This window comes from Cantharellus anzutake (assembly GCF_015039405.1).
Source record: "Cantharellus anzutake strain C23 chromosome Unknown EI90scaffold_10, whole genome shotgun sequence".
Classification (NCBI taxonomy): Eukaryota; Fungi; Basidiomycota; class Agaricomycetes; order Cantharellales; family Hydnaceae; genus Cantharellus; species Cantharellus anzutake.
The window spans coordinates 352,414-368,289 of record NW_024066960.1 but is presented as its reverse complement, the minus strand read 5'-3'; the positions used below and the strand labels follow the sequence as shown (position 1 = coordinate 368,289).

The 15,876-nt window shown below is 49.5% G+C and overlaps 5 protein-coding genes across 5 annotated transcripts; 3 read left to right on the top strand and 2 right to left on the bottom strand.

Moving 5' to 3' along the window:
• The first annotated feature begins 1,328 nt into the window (after positions 1 to 1,328).
• On the top strand, positions 1,329 to 2,065 carry EI90DRAFT_3044072 (uncharacterized protein). Its single transcript, XM_039059310.1, has 2 exons — positions 1,329 to 1,666; positions 1,734 to 2,065. The coding sequence occupies exons 1-2, from the start codon at positions 1,551 to 1,553 to the stop codon at positions 1,867 to 1,869; spliced, it is 252 nt and encodes an 83-aa protein (XP_038919573.1). The 5' UTR covers positions 1,329 to 1,550; the 3' UTR covers positions 1,870 to 2,065.
• Positions 2,066 to 2,945: 880 nt separating this feature from the next.
• EI90DRAFT_3013891 (uncharacterized protein) lies at positions 2,946 to 3,777 on the top strand (the record flags this gene model as incomplete). The annotated part of the gene is made up of 5 exons (XM_039056713.1): positions 2,946 to 3,061; positions 3,087 to 3,256; positions 3,329 to 3,375; positions 3,444 to 3,658; positions 3,720 to 3,777. The coding sequence occupies 5 exons, from the start codon at positions 2,946 to 2,948 to the stop codon at positions 3,775 to 3,777; spliced, it is 606 nt and encodes a 201-aa protein (XP_038919572.1).
• Positions 3,778 to 4,400: 623 nt separating this feature from the next.
• On the bottom strand, positions 4,401 to 5,027 carry EI90DRAFT_3044064 (uncharacterized protein). Its single transcript, XM_039059309.1, has 2 exons — positions 4,955 to 5,027; positions 4,401 to 4,896 (listed from the first exon to the last, which is right to left on the bottom strand). The coding sequence occupies exon 2, from the start codon at positions 4,722 to 4,724 to the stop codon at positions 4,419 to 4,421; it is 306 nt and encodes a 101-aa protein (XP_038919571.1). The 5' UTR covers positions 4,725 to 4,896; positions 4,955 to 5,027; the 3' UTR covers positions 4,401 to 4,418.
• On the bottom strand, positions 4,481 to 5,404 carry EI90DRAFT_3044062 (uncharacterized protein). Its single transcript, XM_039059308.1, has 5 exons — positions 5,295 to 5,404; positions 5,133 to 5,234; positions 4,997 to 5,068; positions 4,859 to 4,937; positions 4,481 to 4,801 (listed from the first exon to the last, which is right to left on the bottom strand). Exons 1-4 carry the CDS (start codon positions 5,355 to 5,357, stop codon positions 4,899 to 4,901), a joined length of 276 nt encoding a protein of 91 aa, XP_038919570.1. The 5' UTR covers positions 5,358 to 5,404; the 3' UTR covers positions 4,481 to 4,801; positions 4,859 to 4,898.
• Positions 5,405 to 12,045: 6,641 nt separating this feature from the next.
• Positions 12,046 to 15,491, top strand: EI90DRAFT_3044050 (Alpha/Beta hydrolase protein). Its single transcript, XM_039059307.1, has 16 exons — positions 12,046 to 12,767; positions 12,833 to 12,962; positions 13,010 to 13,065; positions 13,118 to 13,233; positions 13,294 to 13,311; positions 13,362 to 13,428; positions 13,478 to 13,556; positions 13,615 to 13,855; positions 13,915 to 13,973; positions 14,026 to 14,074; positions 14,126 to 14,393; positions 14,450 to 14,520; positions 14,575 to 14,708; positions 14,766 to 14,789; positions 14,846 to 14,872; positions 14,928 to 15,491. Exons 1-16 carry the CDS (start codon positions 12,488 to 12,490, stop codon positions 15,001 to 15,003), a joined length of 1,695 nt encoding a protein of 564 aa, XP_038919569.1. The 5' UTR covers positions 12,046 to 12,487; the 3' UTR covers positions 15,004 to 15,491.
• Positions 15,492 to 15,876: the final 385 nt, after the last annotated feature.

Below are 15,876 nucleotides of genomic sequence, written 5' to 3'. Positions count from 1 at the left end.
AAGCTCGTTGTTTCAGAACTAGATTGGGTTGTGTCGCCGATTCCTTAACTTGTTTAAGCACAGGTGATCGATCAATGGCTTCCCATTAGAACGATCCGTAATTTTTGTCCTTTGGTAACCCTGACCGGGAACCACTCGCAGGGTGAACAATGGTGACGCGCAGCAACTCATAAATCTATAGTGCTAGGTCGGGAATCCACATTGCACACTGATCCCCTACTGTGACGTGTTGCCTCGATCATGTTGATCAGCAGTACACATGTTCAGTCAACAACCTGTTCTTCACAAGAACAGCGGAGAAGCGGGTCTTGAAAAAATTTCAAATAGCACCAAGAAGCCACGCTGGAAGCTGTGAGCAGCGCTGCACGATTTACGACATTAATTCAATGATACATTTGGGGTATTTCACGTGATCATTTCTGCGCTAGCGCAGAATAGCCTTGTCCTATTGTATATCCTAAACAGTCAAGTAAGTGATTCATTGGGACTCGATTGATCTATTGGTGAGTATGGCTATTTTTGTGCCTATGTTACTGATTGCACACGGGATTTGACTCGCGCCCTTGCGGCCTCTGGTGACAACGATACATCCATTGACAGCCAAATAGTTGTCGAGGGAAACGAGATAGAGGTCGAGAGAGAGAATAAAGCACTTACGTTAAATAATAAATGATGGGTCAAGTTGGCCATACCGCCACAACTCAAACGATCAAGCACTCCTATGACCTATAGCCTTGAGGATGACTCTCTTAGAAGAGAAGCATTACTGAACCAACGCGCATGCATAATCATGTCACGACCACATCTTGTCCTCGCAATCACAGCTCCCGAAGGTTCCGTAAAGCCGGGTCTGCCGATGGGCGAGGAGACGATGTGGCCATGTACACAGCTTGCACGACGGGTCACGGGCGGCGATGGCGGGGAGTATCGTAAATCTACGCGCTGTTCATGTTGGCCGTGTTCCCGCCTTCGCCGTGGAGTGCTTTCTGCTTTACGGACGCTTCCCTTCGTCCTGTCGTACACGAATGAAGATACAAGAGAGATATGAGCCGGTTGATCGAATGGCACGCCTCAAATGCTAAGGGAGACCCGGAAATGAACACTGATGTGTTTAAAATCATTTCGTCGCTGGTGGGAGATAGCGCGGTCTACTGAGCTCGATGGAAGGTGGGGGTTTCTTTTTGATATCCATAATCGAGGTTCAAGGGTCGGGATTCGTCAGTCCAGGTCAGCAGTGTTTCTCTATCATGCGAGTCCCAGCCACTGCGTTAGAATATTATCTAGCAGCGAGAATTGGTATGTTTGGACTCACTTTGCACTTTCTAACTGGTCTCGTCCGGCGTTTTTTTAATCGCAAAGGATTATGCTCATCTAGGAGCATAGCTATACATTGGTGATGGTTGGCATCAGATGGCGCGCCGAGTGTTCATGTCCTAAAGTGCAGAGTCGGGTTTATTGGGATGGTCTGACATTAATGTGGCTTGGGGGTAGTAGATTGTCGGGCCTGGGAAGGTCGGTGCGGTTGGCCCGCGTCATCGTACGGTGGTGATATGTGGGCGTATGGATGGCTGTCAGCAGGGACTGTATTTTTCTGCCGCGCAGCCCCGGTGGAACTCAGGATAACGATGACATGTGCGTTAATGCAACATTCGCGTCTCCCCAACATCTGCACAGAGAGTTGTGTGGACGTCTAGGTTACGTGTAGCAAAGTGAGGGAAATGAGTTCGGCTTGCCTTTGGACGGCTTCTTAGCCCTCAACAAAAGGGGTCTGGCGCCAATGCTTGCCGTACCCAAAGGGAGTGCCAAGATCGTGGGGACCTCATTTTTGCTACTGAACTCCAAATACAAGGCAGGGTCGATGCTGCTTAAGTTAAGGGTGCAGGGGCAGAGGGAAATTTTTCTGAGGTGGGTTTCTCTCCGTCTCTTACGACATGCGGTAGAATTGCATCATGATTAGGGTTTTGGAGAGTCGCTCGTCCGTCGAGGGCCCGTGTCCTTCGCACCTTGGGAAAGGGGCTGATGAGGCTGATGGAAGGAGGCGAAAATCAGTCCCCGGCCTATTGGGATAAATTCCTCCTATCAACAACACATGTGATACAAATCCCACCCCATGACCCCGTCACTTAACCCAAACAAGGCCCAGGGCTTCAGATTCACACCCCTTGAAGGGCGATAAATGTCGTAGTTGCCACGAAGAACAGGGCTCACATCTTTCCGGCTCTCAAACTGGGGAAAGCAATGACCACCAATAAATACGACCTATGTATATTGGCTCCAGAATCTAGGGAAAGCAACAGCATGGAAATATGAATGGCATCTCACCTTCGTTTAGCGCCGCTTCGAGCGGCACGACGGCACGAAAGGCCTGGATCCGCGAGGGGGACCAATACTGACTGCGTTGAGCCCATCATTTCTAGGTGATTCTTTAGAACTGGTGAGCCGGATGTTGTAGGTAGGGGATATTCGTTATAGGGTTCCTAGCGTCTTTTAGATTCGCCAGCCCGGATGGATGGCTTAACCCCACTTTGCGCAGAAATCTAGATCGTCTGTTCCATCGTATGCGGTGATGAAGCTGGAATCTACTGCTCGGCAGTGATCAAAAAGGGAAACAAGGTAATTGAGTGGAATACAATTACTCTTGCTTTCTCCTTTCCAAGGCGAATAACACGGCTGACGCGTCCAGATCCACTGTTCCTCGTTTTTCAGTCACGAACGACTCAAATCCCTACCCTTTGGACTGTATACTCGTACCCAGACCCTTCGTCTATCATTCAACCATCGGTTTTCCACGTCTCAACGTCCCCTCTGACGACGGGAGAGTGCTCCCCGTGACACACGGCAACGCTACTCGCCTCGTCTATTCTAGTATCGAATACGGGCGTGCCGTCCCCTCCGGCAGTAACGCTTTTCCTCATTATTTATGATTTCCAAACTGCTCTCTCCTGATGCTTCCCAATCATTCACAACGTCCTCTCGCCAGCGAAGTAATAGCCTTCGCCATTAAGCCGAACAGACTGGAATCCTTCTATCAGTCTCTTACCCGCTACCAAAACCCTCATTGGTGCGCCTATAACGCCATTCACAAGGACCGGGGGTCTAGCCCATGGAGACGTCATCAAGTTGTGTTGGTTATTTCATACATCGGGCCCAGTCTGGCGTGCGCAGGCGGGACATGAGCTCGAGAATTTTACCAGTGGACGGCGTGTTACTTCATCAATCTGGAAAGTCTCCGATTCGCTTGAATCTGGGGAAATTAGTACGTGACCGTAACGTAGGGCGGACGGCGCTAGAACCAAGGCGTAGCCTTTTGAGATTCAATATCATGCAGACGGGGAACTCGTATGGATGAGTGTGGTGCTGGCAGGGGTCGAGCAGGTATGATTCATTGAACACTGTTCGCGCGGTTAGTTTTCTTTCGCACGTTGAACTGATCACCTATACAGTGTGTGTTGCTTTCTTCCGCTAACCATTCCAGGCTGGATGTGATAATGCGTGATTCAGTTGAACGTGACGCGCCCTCTTGGACCGGCTTACCGACTTTGAGCCCCGCATCAGCTGTTGGATGTCAGCAAGGGCGGGGTGGATGTGGGCGATTCGCCATCGAGAGAGACGACCGAGTACAGGGTTGCGTGTGTGCAGAGCCGACAAAAGGGGTGAGGTGTGGCATCGGTGCCGCGCTTTTTCGTGACGTTCAATATAAACAATCTGCGGAGTAACAGAGTTCTCCGCGTAGCAGCAGCCGATGGCGTGCGCAGTCAAGGCCTTGATCACGAATGAACCAATGACTTTGTTCTGGAGATGAGGGGGGTTTACGCCTTGGCAATCACAATAACCTCTTCACAGCTCGGGTCAAATTATATACATGTACATTGAATCCGTAGCGTCCACTGGGTAGTTACCAATTGCTGCTTTTCAAAGAACCGGACAACATAGACACGGGAAGATCCGATGACAGCTTCGGACTGAATAACGGCCAATGAACTGGTCAAAATAACAACAAATAAAATGGAGGCCTGCTCCGGAATTGAGCCAAATTAAAGAACAAAGGCCTTTTGGTATCCTCGGAACGGCAAGTACCCGCTTAGAGCTTAGGGGCTTGTTGCCGCCCGGCGCGGTGATATATCCAAATCAAAACCGGTCAGGTGCACCTGTCTGGTTTTCGTGATGTCACATAATAGTGCAGTTGCTCGGCCCCATCAGATCGCTCAGGCTCCTAATGGGTCTGATTACTCCTTTGCGTCGAAATTGCGTCATTATCGTTCCAAACCTACGCTTCCAGAGTGCGGTGACGCATGTATATCCACACCGAGAAGTAACGTTAATTGGGTTGATGTGAGGTTGTCTTGCTGATGCAGCGTGGCCGTTTAAATTGCGCACGTTTCTTGTGCTCTTGAGGCTAACGACAGTATCAACGAGAACTAGAAGCAGCTGCATTGTGAATGGATAGCTATCAAAGACGAAAGGCGAGCATTCCAATCGCAATATGCATTTCCGAAAGGACCACCATATAACATAGTCGAACACATAGGTAAAAAAATACAGAATAGGTGCCCTACACGTTTTCCTGGCCAAGTATGGTTCGGGCCGTCAATTATCATGATATTGGCCGCAATGACATTGCCCGAGCACGTGAAAAACCAGGCCAGTTGCTTCGAGAGCATTTGGTGTCGGAAATAGTACGTCAATTTGAGGAGGGAGTTCATCATCCATTGCAACAGGGTCATGAATTGCGCTTTCCCCCGTCATGAACGATATCGTGTCATTTGCTTCTTCGAGCGTATCTTCGTCCCAGACGGTGTCCCTAGCAGAGGCAACAATGGATTCCGCGTTACTCCAAGGCTACACCGAAACAATGTACCTGGGGGTTGCGAGCGATGTCTCTGATTCGATAGGAAGGTTTAGTGATTCCAGAAATTCCCTTGTTGACGGCAATGTGGCTGAAATGCGATGTTAGCCTATTTAAGTGCTGAATCAGATGCTACATATTTGTACCGACTCCGTCCCGAGAATCCCGGGACTTAATTGCCTGGTTTATCTCGCGACGCGCTTTCTTGGCACCCTGGGATGTCTATCACAACCAACCACGTTTTAAAACTGTAGTCCCAGATGACAGCCGCGGGAAGAATGCTCACCTCCTGGGCAGCCGATAGGGACCGTCCTTGTTTAGATAAACAGGGTAGACGATACTCCGCGCACGCCACACAGGCCTCGCCAGCTAGCGGTTCACTACATTTCTGTCCACGTGAAATAACGATAAGAATCTTGACTTCAGTCAAAAAGAATTCCTAGAGTGCCTTGCGACGGAGCCTGCAGATTAGGCATGAGCCAGTGCTGCGACTTGAGACACTAGAAGTCATGTCTTGAATAGAATTACCACGTTATTTGAGCACAGCAGTTGTTCCCTTATCGCGGGAGAGAAATAACAGGGAGTTATACTGCTTTTGAGAGGAGGGGGGATTTATACTGCTGATGCACTGGCATGCCTTAGGTAGGTCACGACGAAACACAAGCACGCGGTGAGTACTGTCACACTTTCTATAGCGGGCTAGGAAACCAGGGATCAAAATGCCTTGAGGTGCAATTAATGATGCATTGAGAGACACGAATCATGTTCATGGTTAAGTCGTGTTTGAATTAGAAATAGCAGCTAAAAATCTCCCTGAGATTTTGAATATCCTCAAAATCGTGCGTGTATCAATTCTAGCGTAGCACACAGCCATGGTTAAACTAGTGCGTTTCGGTCCTGCATGTCTGGCGAACACCAATCTGCTTCCTGGGCTAGGCTGGGTAAATCAGGAACCCGTTCAAAGCTCCGTTGGATGCTGACCCTGTGGTGACATGTAGCAAATTTCACGAGACTAGACAGGCCTGCATAAGAAAGACGGAGGCGACCGCTCGGCTAGACGAGAGGCCAGACCAGGCCAGTGCCCAATAGCTCGTGGATCATTTGCGACTTACTTACCAGCGGCTAACACCGCTGGGCGGCTAGTACCGGATGGGCACCCGAATAAGATGGTTCTTTCGCCATGTTCCCTATATTCCAATTGAATAAAACCTGTGCGAACCCGGGGCGGCACGTTGGTAGGTCAATATCGAAGGATATTCGTGTGGAGAAGCTGGTGGAATTCATGACCAAGATTGGGGGTGTCAGGTGGGCTAAGTGTGACTGAGGCGAGGCAGGCAGCGCTGGGGTTCTTCCCCGGCGCTAGAAGCCTTCAAACAATGGAAAACTAGTGGTTCAACCTTTCTCAATGAAAAAATGAGCAGGGAGTAATAATGCATCCAGGGAACGCCCTTCTCCCAGCAACCGCATGGGGATGTTAACACGGGCCATCCCAAAAGTGGCCATCTATAGAAGAGCGATCCTGTCGGTAAGGGTTATGGCCGCCCTTACAAATTAATGCCGATGCATGTGCAGGAGACATGTTTTGTAGTTGCCATTGAAGTTCTATCTATTGTTCAGCAGGCTGCAAGACTGACGGGGGTGCTCTACTTGACAGTCGCTGAGGTATTTGGGATTCGTTAGGTATTCAACTTGACGCTCATGAGGCATCGATCCACTGCCCCTTGTGTATATTCCCCTTAAACCACACGGACGGTAGAAAAAGGTAGGGTGACGATGGTATAAAGATTGGGGTACAGACCAAGAGTCTGTTACGGCAGAAAGAAAGGTATTAGAATCTAGCGATTAGCGACTACATAAGCAGCGCTAGAAAAGATGTTTCAGTCAACAACCAAGAGAGGTACGTGTAAATCTCGCCTTGGTCCAAGAGGGAGAGAGAAAATCCACGAAAAGTGACTTTTAAGTGTGTCTATCAATAAATGAAACAAGGGGAAATGTGCGCGTGCGGTCATGCAATCACGTCGACATTAAGTTCAACAGAAGGATGGACGTGGTCGTTTGTACATTGCACGGGGAAGTAAAAGGACTCCGCAAACAAACTTGTGAATAGCCCTCGGGGTAGGCACCGACGAATAGGGCGGGTGGACAGCGTACGAGCAATATGATCATCATTCGAAAAGACGGGAGGGGCTCGTGGATGTAGAAAGATACCAGTTCTTGACAGCGCCCTCCTGTTGGCAAGGCGTATGGTCACCAATGCGTGGGTGCTGAGGATCGATCATGAATTCACTCCGCCTGTGTTGCGATGCTCGTGGCGCTGGGACATCTTTGGACCGAAGGCCTATTTGAAGAGTATCAGTCGGAAGCGAAAGAAGATATCCGTCCAGTCGCAAGAAAGACGAGGAGAAAGTCGTTCCACTACATCAGACAGTGTCAAGCAAATGAACAAGAATGCGCGCCCATTTCGGTCACCCAGCCAACCTACATCAGCCCAATCAAGAAGGATATAGCAAGTTGACGCTCTGAGAGATACTTGGTTCGATAGCCTCCTCGTCATTCCAGCAGCATCTGGTTTGCGGATGTTTCCTTTGCCCAAGCGCGATGCCTGCCTAGTTATCCACCACGCTAGGCATGGGTATTGGACAGTTTATGTAATTGGTCTTGACGAATCTGGACACGTAACCCCATGTATTGATACGTTAGAACTGAACTTGGCGTGGGCTGGGGCTTCGGGGCCATAATGCATTGTACGCTGCTCCCCCCGACTCTGAGGACTGACTGAGGGGAGATGCAAGGTGGATGGAGTTGCTGTGGATATTCATCCAACGACGGTAGGAAATGCGATTCTTTTTTTGCTGCACTCGCGAGTGGTGGGAAAATTGCAGCTGCGCAAAGGGGGGTGTGTGACAACGGTTGCGTCGTTCCAAAGTGCTGTTGTGTCGAGATGGGCAGGATCCCGTGGGAGGCCGCCCGCATGTTCAGGCATCGTGGTGGCAGGTCCAACCCACGAAGTTTCGGATCGGAGGGTGGGGGACTCGCGGAGTGAGGGCTAGGCGGAAGACCCCGCACATAGAGGCTGATGCACGTTAGGTTACGGCCGCGTCAGGCTATGCTCGCACTTGTGGCGGCGTACGTAATGTCTGGAAGGAGGGAGTGAAAAAGATGAGTTTCAATATCGTTTGTGCGCCTCTACAGTGAACGGGATAGTAATTCAAAGGGGATGGTGGTGCAAGGTCGAGATAATAGCGATAATGTGAGGAGCACTGAGGACTGCCTGGTGCTTAAGTTCGAAAGCAGACGCAGTTAAATGACTCTGTTCACGACGAGAGCGCTTGATGCAGACTCTAATTAAATAATGATTTTCCCTTTCTATGTATTAAGTGGCCGCGCGCTCGGTGGCACGTGTGAGGACCTTGATGCTGAGCAAGCTAGCTATGGGCTGCAGCCAAAATTGATTCGTGATCATGCAGACCCATATTTCCCTCATGGATGCGAGGCAGTTTACTTCTTATCTGCTGAACGCGTGGCTATAATTGAGTGTAGGCCCGAATAGAGCATGGTCATCATACGCATCAGCGAAAAGCACTCTTAGGGGCTGGGGTACTCACGCTGCAAGTTCGTTGTTGCCTGAAGTTGTCATCCTGATCTCATCCCAGGATTTGAGACAACACTATAGCATGGATCCTCGGGGCCGTGGGGCCTACTAAGCAGAAGGGTATGAACGATTTCCTTTCCTTTTTTTCCCTTTCTGTAACAACGCTGGTTTGATGGCTACGGAACTCGCTGAATCACTAGGTACCTGTTAGTCATGGTGCACCGGAATCAGACTGGGGACTCGTCGCTGGGATGACGGCCCAAAAATCATATATTGGGATCGCCGTTTTTGGAAGTTGGAATTTGGCAGATCGTTTACTTGAAACCACGCGGGCTTACGAAGTTTTCTGGAACCGCATGGACGGATTCAACCTGTTACGCCAGGAGTCGTTCCAGGGCATGATAAGTCAGAAGAGCTTGCGTTCTGCACGTGGGCTACTCTCTAGGAAAGTGACGAAGAGGAGCAATGAGATGAATTTCGGAGAACGATTTAGTTCCCCAAAAGTTGTTCTCAGGATACCTAAATGAGCTAGCAACGTGGGATCAAGGTAAGGCAGAGCCACACTTTAGATGAACGACTTCAGCATCAGGAGGTTTGTCTAGAACACCACAGTTAGCGAGTTGGGGCGGTGACCTGACCCCCCTAGATCCAGGTCTACGTGAACTTCCAGGAAAGTGTGCCGGCGCGTTCAGGGACCTTTGGTTGCGAGATAAGCCTCTTGGTCAGAGATTGGGGATCCGTGCGCGGTCGAGCTTTGCCGCCGCTTAATTCAATTGTATTCAACCCAGATGTCCAAATTTCAAACTCAATGCATATCCGCACTTGCGTTGGACACACGCCGTGCATGGCCCAAGTGCATTTGCACATCCAACTTGAGTTTAGCGAATAATAGTTAGCGATCCTCCCAATTTTGGCGCTATGATATGGTCGTTAGTTAAGGCCAGCCTGGGTCAGCAGCTCGGAGACGGAGAAGTGCTGATTTCGGGGTGCATCCAGGGTGCATCGATCTTGATCCGCGCCGCAGTGAGCGCGCGAAAGACTGAAGATACTTGGTCTGGTTGTGTTGGGTGCATTACAGCAGTGTCCGGTCCGCCGGAGACTGAAGCAGCTAGCCTCGATCGCCATGAAACTGTCATGTGTCCACTGGCTGTGGGCAATAATATAGAACTTACGCGTGTGTGATAATATCGGGTTTAACCCGATCTGGGTTTAGGAGATGCACGATTTTCATATGCAGATTATTTAGTAGTTGAGGGTGTGTTATTTTCTTTCACAGAGAGGGTTCAAGTTGCAACGAGCTGGACATCTAGGAAGGAAGTATTACGTTCTGGTGGGTGGCAACTCAACGATCGATTTAATGCGCATGGCGTATGGGCTTCTGAGGCTCAAAGATGGACAGGCCTAAGGTTTGCTGGGCCCTTATCACGCAGTCGCATGGTCAGTGATAGCGAGCGGAAGCAGCTCCTACTCCTTCAATACAACTCGCGCATGCAGGGTTCAAGTATATATATAGGTAGCAGGAATGGTATGGTCGGTCGGCTCTGCATGACTCTAGTAGATCCGCTGCACCGATGGATTGGACTTTCAAAGCCCGGCTGAATTGGCTCGCTGACTCTCTTCATCACTAGCATTCCCAAGAAGACGGTGGTACGAGCATGGGATGGTGGGAGGTAGGCGGAACACCAAATATATGGCAAAGACGAGAATGCGGTTCGGTATACTAGGTGATAGACGAGGGACGTAGAAGAATTGGTGAGATGCGGCTTGTCACGCTGGGGCTTGTTCAGTGACATCCGTGAGATCTACTGCGTTACTAGAGTTGCCAAGTTTCGGGTTATTGGGAGTAATGCTGATAATAGGGAGTAAGACCGGGCGATCTTAGGCGAGCTGGGACATGTGCTCACCCTTTGCAGAACGCATGCGTCGCCCTGCGATCATTGCTTTGATCTCTGCTTTGCTATCATTGATATGTGACTGGAGCTCCTGGGAAAACGTAGAGTGTCACGCTATCTCACAGAGCCAGGGGTGAAATCATGAACCCACCGCTGTGACTTGAAGGCGGCCATTGAATGGAATACATTCCATCAGTAACTCATTGCATTTGTTGCACGAGTCGTCATCATCTTGTTGGCATTTCTGAAAAGAAAGGTAAGGCCATTCAAGCCAACGGAGAGTCTCATTACTTTTTTTCGAAGGCGGCACACGAGGCAGCCATTAGCATGACGTCTGGGGACGTTGTGAGTTTGACTTGAAGCCATCGGGGGCATAGCGATACCTCACACACATCCTCCTTTTATGCATCCGACAGGGGTTATATCCTAGATATGAGGGAACCTGGATGAAATGGAAACCATCGTATCCCTTATCGGATGCGCGGCATGTCAACAGAGAATCCTGGAATCGGGGTCTGGCACGGGGCTAGACAGGGAGGCGGAGCATGCGCGAAACAAATAGATAAGCTAGTTCCGAAGCCAGGGACCAAAGAAATGCGCTATCCTTCTCCATTGGATGACGAAATTGGAATATCCTATAAACGTTTCCTGACGCGATCCAAGAAAACTCGAAGGGCCTGGCGGTCGCATTCCTTATCTCAACGGAAATAGGTCGACGGAAAACGTACGGCCACCTTACAGGGTGTGTAGCTCAAACGGCAGGAAGTGGAGCAGAGTTGAGTTGGCCCATTATGCGCAGCTCAGGCCGTGCATGAAAAATCCAATCATGAGAACAGTATGTCGTGAAGGAAAAACAGCTATCCTGTGTACCTCAGTTCTTTCTGTCATTAGAGTAACAACAGAAGATACCCACATTTGGCCTGAACTAGGAGGTATTGGAGCTATGCATATATTTCCAAAAGCGGCAGAACGTGATCACCAGGAGGCTGGGAATGCCATATCTTTTGGCAGTGGGAGTCGGTGAGAGAGTTCGACATAGGGACCGAAGGTTTATCCGTGGGTTTCCTCCCATAGGATGACCAGGTTGTATAGGTGGTGGACAAAATAGATGGACATCATAGATAGGTGGCCGCCCGCCCCCAGCGGTCTCATGACCATCTGAAATGAGGTGCTCCTCGCAACCCCCAGCTCCGGTTCGATGGAGATAGGTACCCTAAAATGTAAGACCACAAAACGGAGCGCGTGCTTGGACCCCGAGCGCAGGGCGGTGCTGAATTTGGCCCACGTTCACAGGGTTGTAGCAGGACGACTCCATCATGAGAACTTCTGTCGCGAAGAAATTCCACCATGGAAAACTTTGTCACGGAAAAAATCCGCTATCTTGTCCATTTGGGTTCTTCTGTCGCTCTGGTTGCAAAACTAGGAAGGACCCAACACTGGAGATACAGTAGATGATTGCAAAAGGGGGGTTATCTTGAAGCGGGGCATTGAGATGGTTTTCAGGATGCTGCTAAATCCGCATATTTCTGAAGGCGGCAGGCCGATGTTACCTGCAAAGGTACAGATGGAAAGGAGATATGATCGCATGCCGATCCAATAACTTCGTGTGTTGTTGTACTCTGTTTTGTTACCCCATACGTGGCAGTGCGGCTAACAACTGAATGTACATGAGGGGATCGGCAATACATGATAAGGGTGACTGGTTGATGTGATCGGGAGCGGTGGTAGTACATAATCGTCCGCGTGGGTGCGGGATTAAATCAGCCTGCTGAAGGTTCTTTGGTCTAGCGTCTTGAACCTGGTGGTGAGTTTGGTCAATGGGGTTGGGGTGTTGGTTCGCTGTATGGAAGCCTGAGTTGGATGGGGTCGTGGACGTCCAGCGATCCTTCCATGTCTTGTTTGTGCAGGCTTTCTACGAAGGATAGTGAGAGTCGGGTGTCGTCGAGCAGTTTGCACACCGTTTTTCTGAAGGCCCGTGTGTTCCTGGGTTTGCCTTGGAATATGCGCTTGATCACACTCGTGTTATCCGAGTAGAAAACTACTCTGTGGGACGTGTATCATCCTCGAGGAGGAATTCGTGATCTCCCATTCCTATATAAGAGCATGTGACAACTTCCTCACGTTCGTTCAGGTCTCGTCCTTCCTCGCTCAACAATCATGAGGGCGGTGATCCTTGCGCTAGCATCTGCTCTTGCGACGAACGCAATGCCGACAGATACTGCGGTTCGCTTCAATGGCTTAGTTGAAAACCTCGCCCCACCACCAGTTGACGAGTGGGCAATCTTGCAAGAGGGCGTCGCGAGCGTTGTTGAATCTGCTGTCAAGAAAGTCGCCGATACTATCTCATCTGCATTAAGGACTCCGCCCACCATCTCTCGATGGAAGGGATTCAAGGGGGAGCGCGAAGTCGAGTTCGTTCAACACGGAAACAGTGTTTGTGAGTTATTTCTTTTTGCAATTTTGCTGAGCGATATTCAACATGACTCACGTCGCACTATGTAGATGAGCTTCTTCGCATGCCCGAATTTCCTGAGCACCAGATACGTCTGAAATCGCCCAGCTTGTGCGATAAAAGCGTGAAACAGTATGCCGGGTACCTCGACATCGCGGAGAATAAGCATCTCTTTTTCTGGTAATAACCGGCTCTCTGTTGGCATGGTTGATTCTCAAGCTTAGTAGGTTCTTCGAGGCCCGCGTGAACCCAAAGGAAGCACCTCTTGTCCTTTGGCTGAATGGTGGGCATGGTGATCATGTTAACCTCGCCAACATCCAACTCAATTTCTTCAGGAGGACCGGGTTGCTCCAGCAGCAATGGTCTCCTTTTCGAGCTCGGCCCCTGTAGCATTAGGCCTGATGGTCAAGACACCGAGTTAAACAAGTATTCTTGGAATACTCACGCTAACGTAAATTTTGCTCTCTTGTTATCTTTGAGTAGCGCTTATCTGGATGACTGGATGTGTTAGATAATATTCCTTGATCAGGCGCGTAGCTGGGATCTTTGTCATCACCTGAACTTACATTTTCCTCGCAGCCTGTCAATGTTGGGTATTCTTACTCCGAAGATTCCACCGTGAACAACACCCCTACCGCGGCCGAAGGCATGACCACCCCTCCTTTCTATTCGGAATGCTACTGAGTGTCCCATAGATGTTTGGGTGTTCTTAGAGCTATTTTTAAACCGTTTCGAGGAATACGCCAAACTGCCTTTCCACATTGCAGCCGAAAGGTAAGTAGTGATTCTCCTGGTTCCATCTGTGGCGCACCGGCTCACGTTGGCGATATAGTTACGGAGGTCGATATGGTCCACTCATCGCCTCAGCAATTTTCAAACACAATCAAGAACTTGCTCTCGCGCCAACCCCAAGCCCCACTATATTGCACATTAACCTGGCTTCCCTCCTCATTGGAAATGGTTTAACTGAGCCATATACTCAATTTTCTACTGTTCCCGAGTATGCATGTAACGGGCCATACCCCGTTTATGATGACCCAGAAGGGCCTGAATGTCAGGCACTTCGAAGCAAGGTGAGTGTGGTGACTACCGCTTGGCTTGTGATCGTTTGGCATCTCACTTTGGGTGGTAGGTCCCCACATGCCAGCGACTCGTCCAGTCTTGTTACACTTTTGGAACCAAGTTTACTTGGTAGGTCGATTGAGCTATTTCCTGGATATGGAAATATCTAATGCCATGTCAGCGTTCCCGCTGGTCTCTATTGTTGGTCTCAGTTGTACGGGCCGTTCCAGGTTTCTTGCAATCTCGCTCACCTTTGGTATTTCTCTCATTTTCTCATGCAGCAACTCGGTCTCAATCCTTATGACGTTCGTCGCAAGTGTGATAGGTCGCAAGATGGGGACTTGTGCTACAAGCAAACGGGTTGGATCGAGACTTACCTTAACAAAGCCTCGGTGAAGCAAGAACTTGGCGTCGACCCTGCGACGGAGTTCAAGAGCTGCGATGCAGACGTTAACCAAGCGTTCATGTTGCAAGGTGACGGGGTGCATAACAGTGCTGCCGTTCTTCCTGAGTTATTAGAAAATGGTATACGCCTCCTTGTTTATGCCGGTAAGCAAAGTTGAGATCGGGGTTGATTTGTGGGCATAACCAGTTTGACGCTATAGGGGACGCTGACTTTATGTGCAATTTCATTGGTAACCACGATTGGATGCTTAAGCTCGAGTCAGTTTACCATGTCAGTAATTCTAATTTTTAGGATGACATGATTTTATCAACCAAATGCTTGCAGGACGAGTTCCATAAGGCGCCGTTCTTCCCATTCCACACTAGCGGTGGTAAGTTCGCTGGCGAATTCCGCGCAGCTGGTGGAGGCGGTCATTTCGGTGCTGGGAATTTCACCTACGTTGTCGTTCACGAGGCTGGGTATGTGCCACCCTATCTTTGCCGTTGAGCATGGGCTTATGATCTCGCATTTTGTAGGCACATGGTTCCATATGATCAACCGTGAGTCGCGATTATATTCCTGTTCGGGGGTCGCACTAAAACAATCGTTTTTTAAGTGAGGCCGCCCTAGATCTCTTTGTTCGGTAAGCGTGTCGCCTTTCATTGATTTTGGTGGCGAGTCTCAATCTCGTGGTATAGGTGGATCACCGACTCTCCTCTTGGCCATGGCTCTAACAGTTCCAAGAGTGCTGGCATTCCCCCGCTCTCCTTGTAATCGTGGCTAGAGACTTTCATATTGTTGGACACGGCCTCGGCACATTCGTATGGGAAGCCTACGTAGTAAGGCTGCTGGTAACACAAACTGGCCTAAGCCTTCATTGCAGATACCTAATGATAGAAGAGTCCCAATATAGTTTTTTCGTGCATCAGCTCCATTTGGACGGGCAAGTTATGACGGCGCTCGGGGCTCACAGTACCCGTGCCCCGTCATACTGTTGATATTTTATTTATGCCACTCCTTATCAATTGTCATTCCTACTTCTCAACCATTGATATTTTTCTTCGTACCATATCACCTTCATCAGTGCGTGCTTGCACACGGCTATGAGTGACTGTCCTCCCTGAAAACCCACCTGATCCTTGCAGACCTTTTGGGTAGCCAGTGCCGATAGTAGAATGAATCCCTGTCAGCAAACGGCGCATACGAGAAGATCGAGGATATATTAGAGAACGAGTAACTTAGAAACCCTGACCCATAACATCCGTTCTGGATTCCGATGTTGGAATTCAAGCTTGAACCATGTATTTACACATGTTTGTGTCGAGACTTTTGGTGCTTAAGTTTCTAGACTGGATGGCAGGTCCCATTTTCGACATGGTCAACTGAATATCCGATGATTTGTATGTGAAGACCTGAAATGACATCATTCGGATGAAGGTGGACAAGCCTGCCCAAATCGGACTTTATATTTTTTTTTGCTTTATTTTCGTGTATTTATTCCGAAGAATCCTGTCCAGAACCATCCCTGAGGACCTGGTAGCTACTGAGTGTCACGAAAGAAATTGCGGGCCGAAGTCCTGGATAATAGGACGTATGTACACAGGCACAGGAACGTTGGAGTCACCTCAACTCACTAACTCAAGCCAG

Bases quoted from the DNA above. Each gene is read 5' to 3' on its own strand.
- EI90DRAFT_3044064 (XM_039059309.1), bottom strand. From the start codon at position 4,724: ATGACCCTGTTGCAATGGATGATGAACTCCCTCCTCAAATTGACGTAC.
- EI90DRAFT_3044072 (XM_039059310.1), top strand. From the start codon at position 1,551: ATGTGGGCGTATGGATGGCTGTCAGCAGGGACTGTATTTTTCTGCCGC. The intron at 1,667-1,733 runs CTGCACAGAGAG...AGTTCGGCTTGC, and splicing joins CATTCGCGTCTCCCCAACAT to CTTTGGACGGCTTCTTAGCC.
- EI90DRAFT_3044062 (XM_039059308.1), bottom strand. From the start codon at position 5,357: ATGACTTCTAGTGTCTCAAGTCGCAGCACTGGCTCATGCCTAATCTGC. The intron at 5,235-5,294 runs GCACTCTAGGAA...TCACGTGGACAG, and splicing joins TCTGCAGGCTCCGTCGCAAG to AAATGTAGTGAACCGCTAGC. The intron at 4,938-4,996 runs GTCGGTACAAAT...ATCGCATTTCAG, and splicing joins CCCGGGATTCTCGGGACGGA to CCACATTGCCGTCAACAAGG.
- EI90DRAFT_3044050 (XM_039059307.1), top strand. From the start codon at position 12,488: ATGAGGGCGGTGATCCTTGCGCTAGCATCTGCTCTTGCGACGAACGCA. The intron at 13,066-13,117 runs GTGGGCATGGTG...CAATTTCTTCAG, and splicing joins TCTTGTCCTTTGGCTGAATG to GAGGACCGGGTTGCTCCAGC. The intron at 14,521-14,574 runs GTCAGTAATTCT...AAATGCTTGCAG, and splicing joins AGCTCGAGTCAGTTTACCAT to GACGAGTTCCATAAGGCGCC.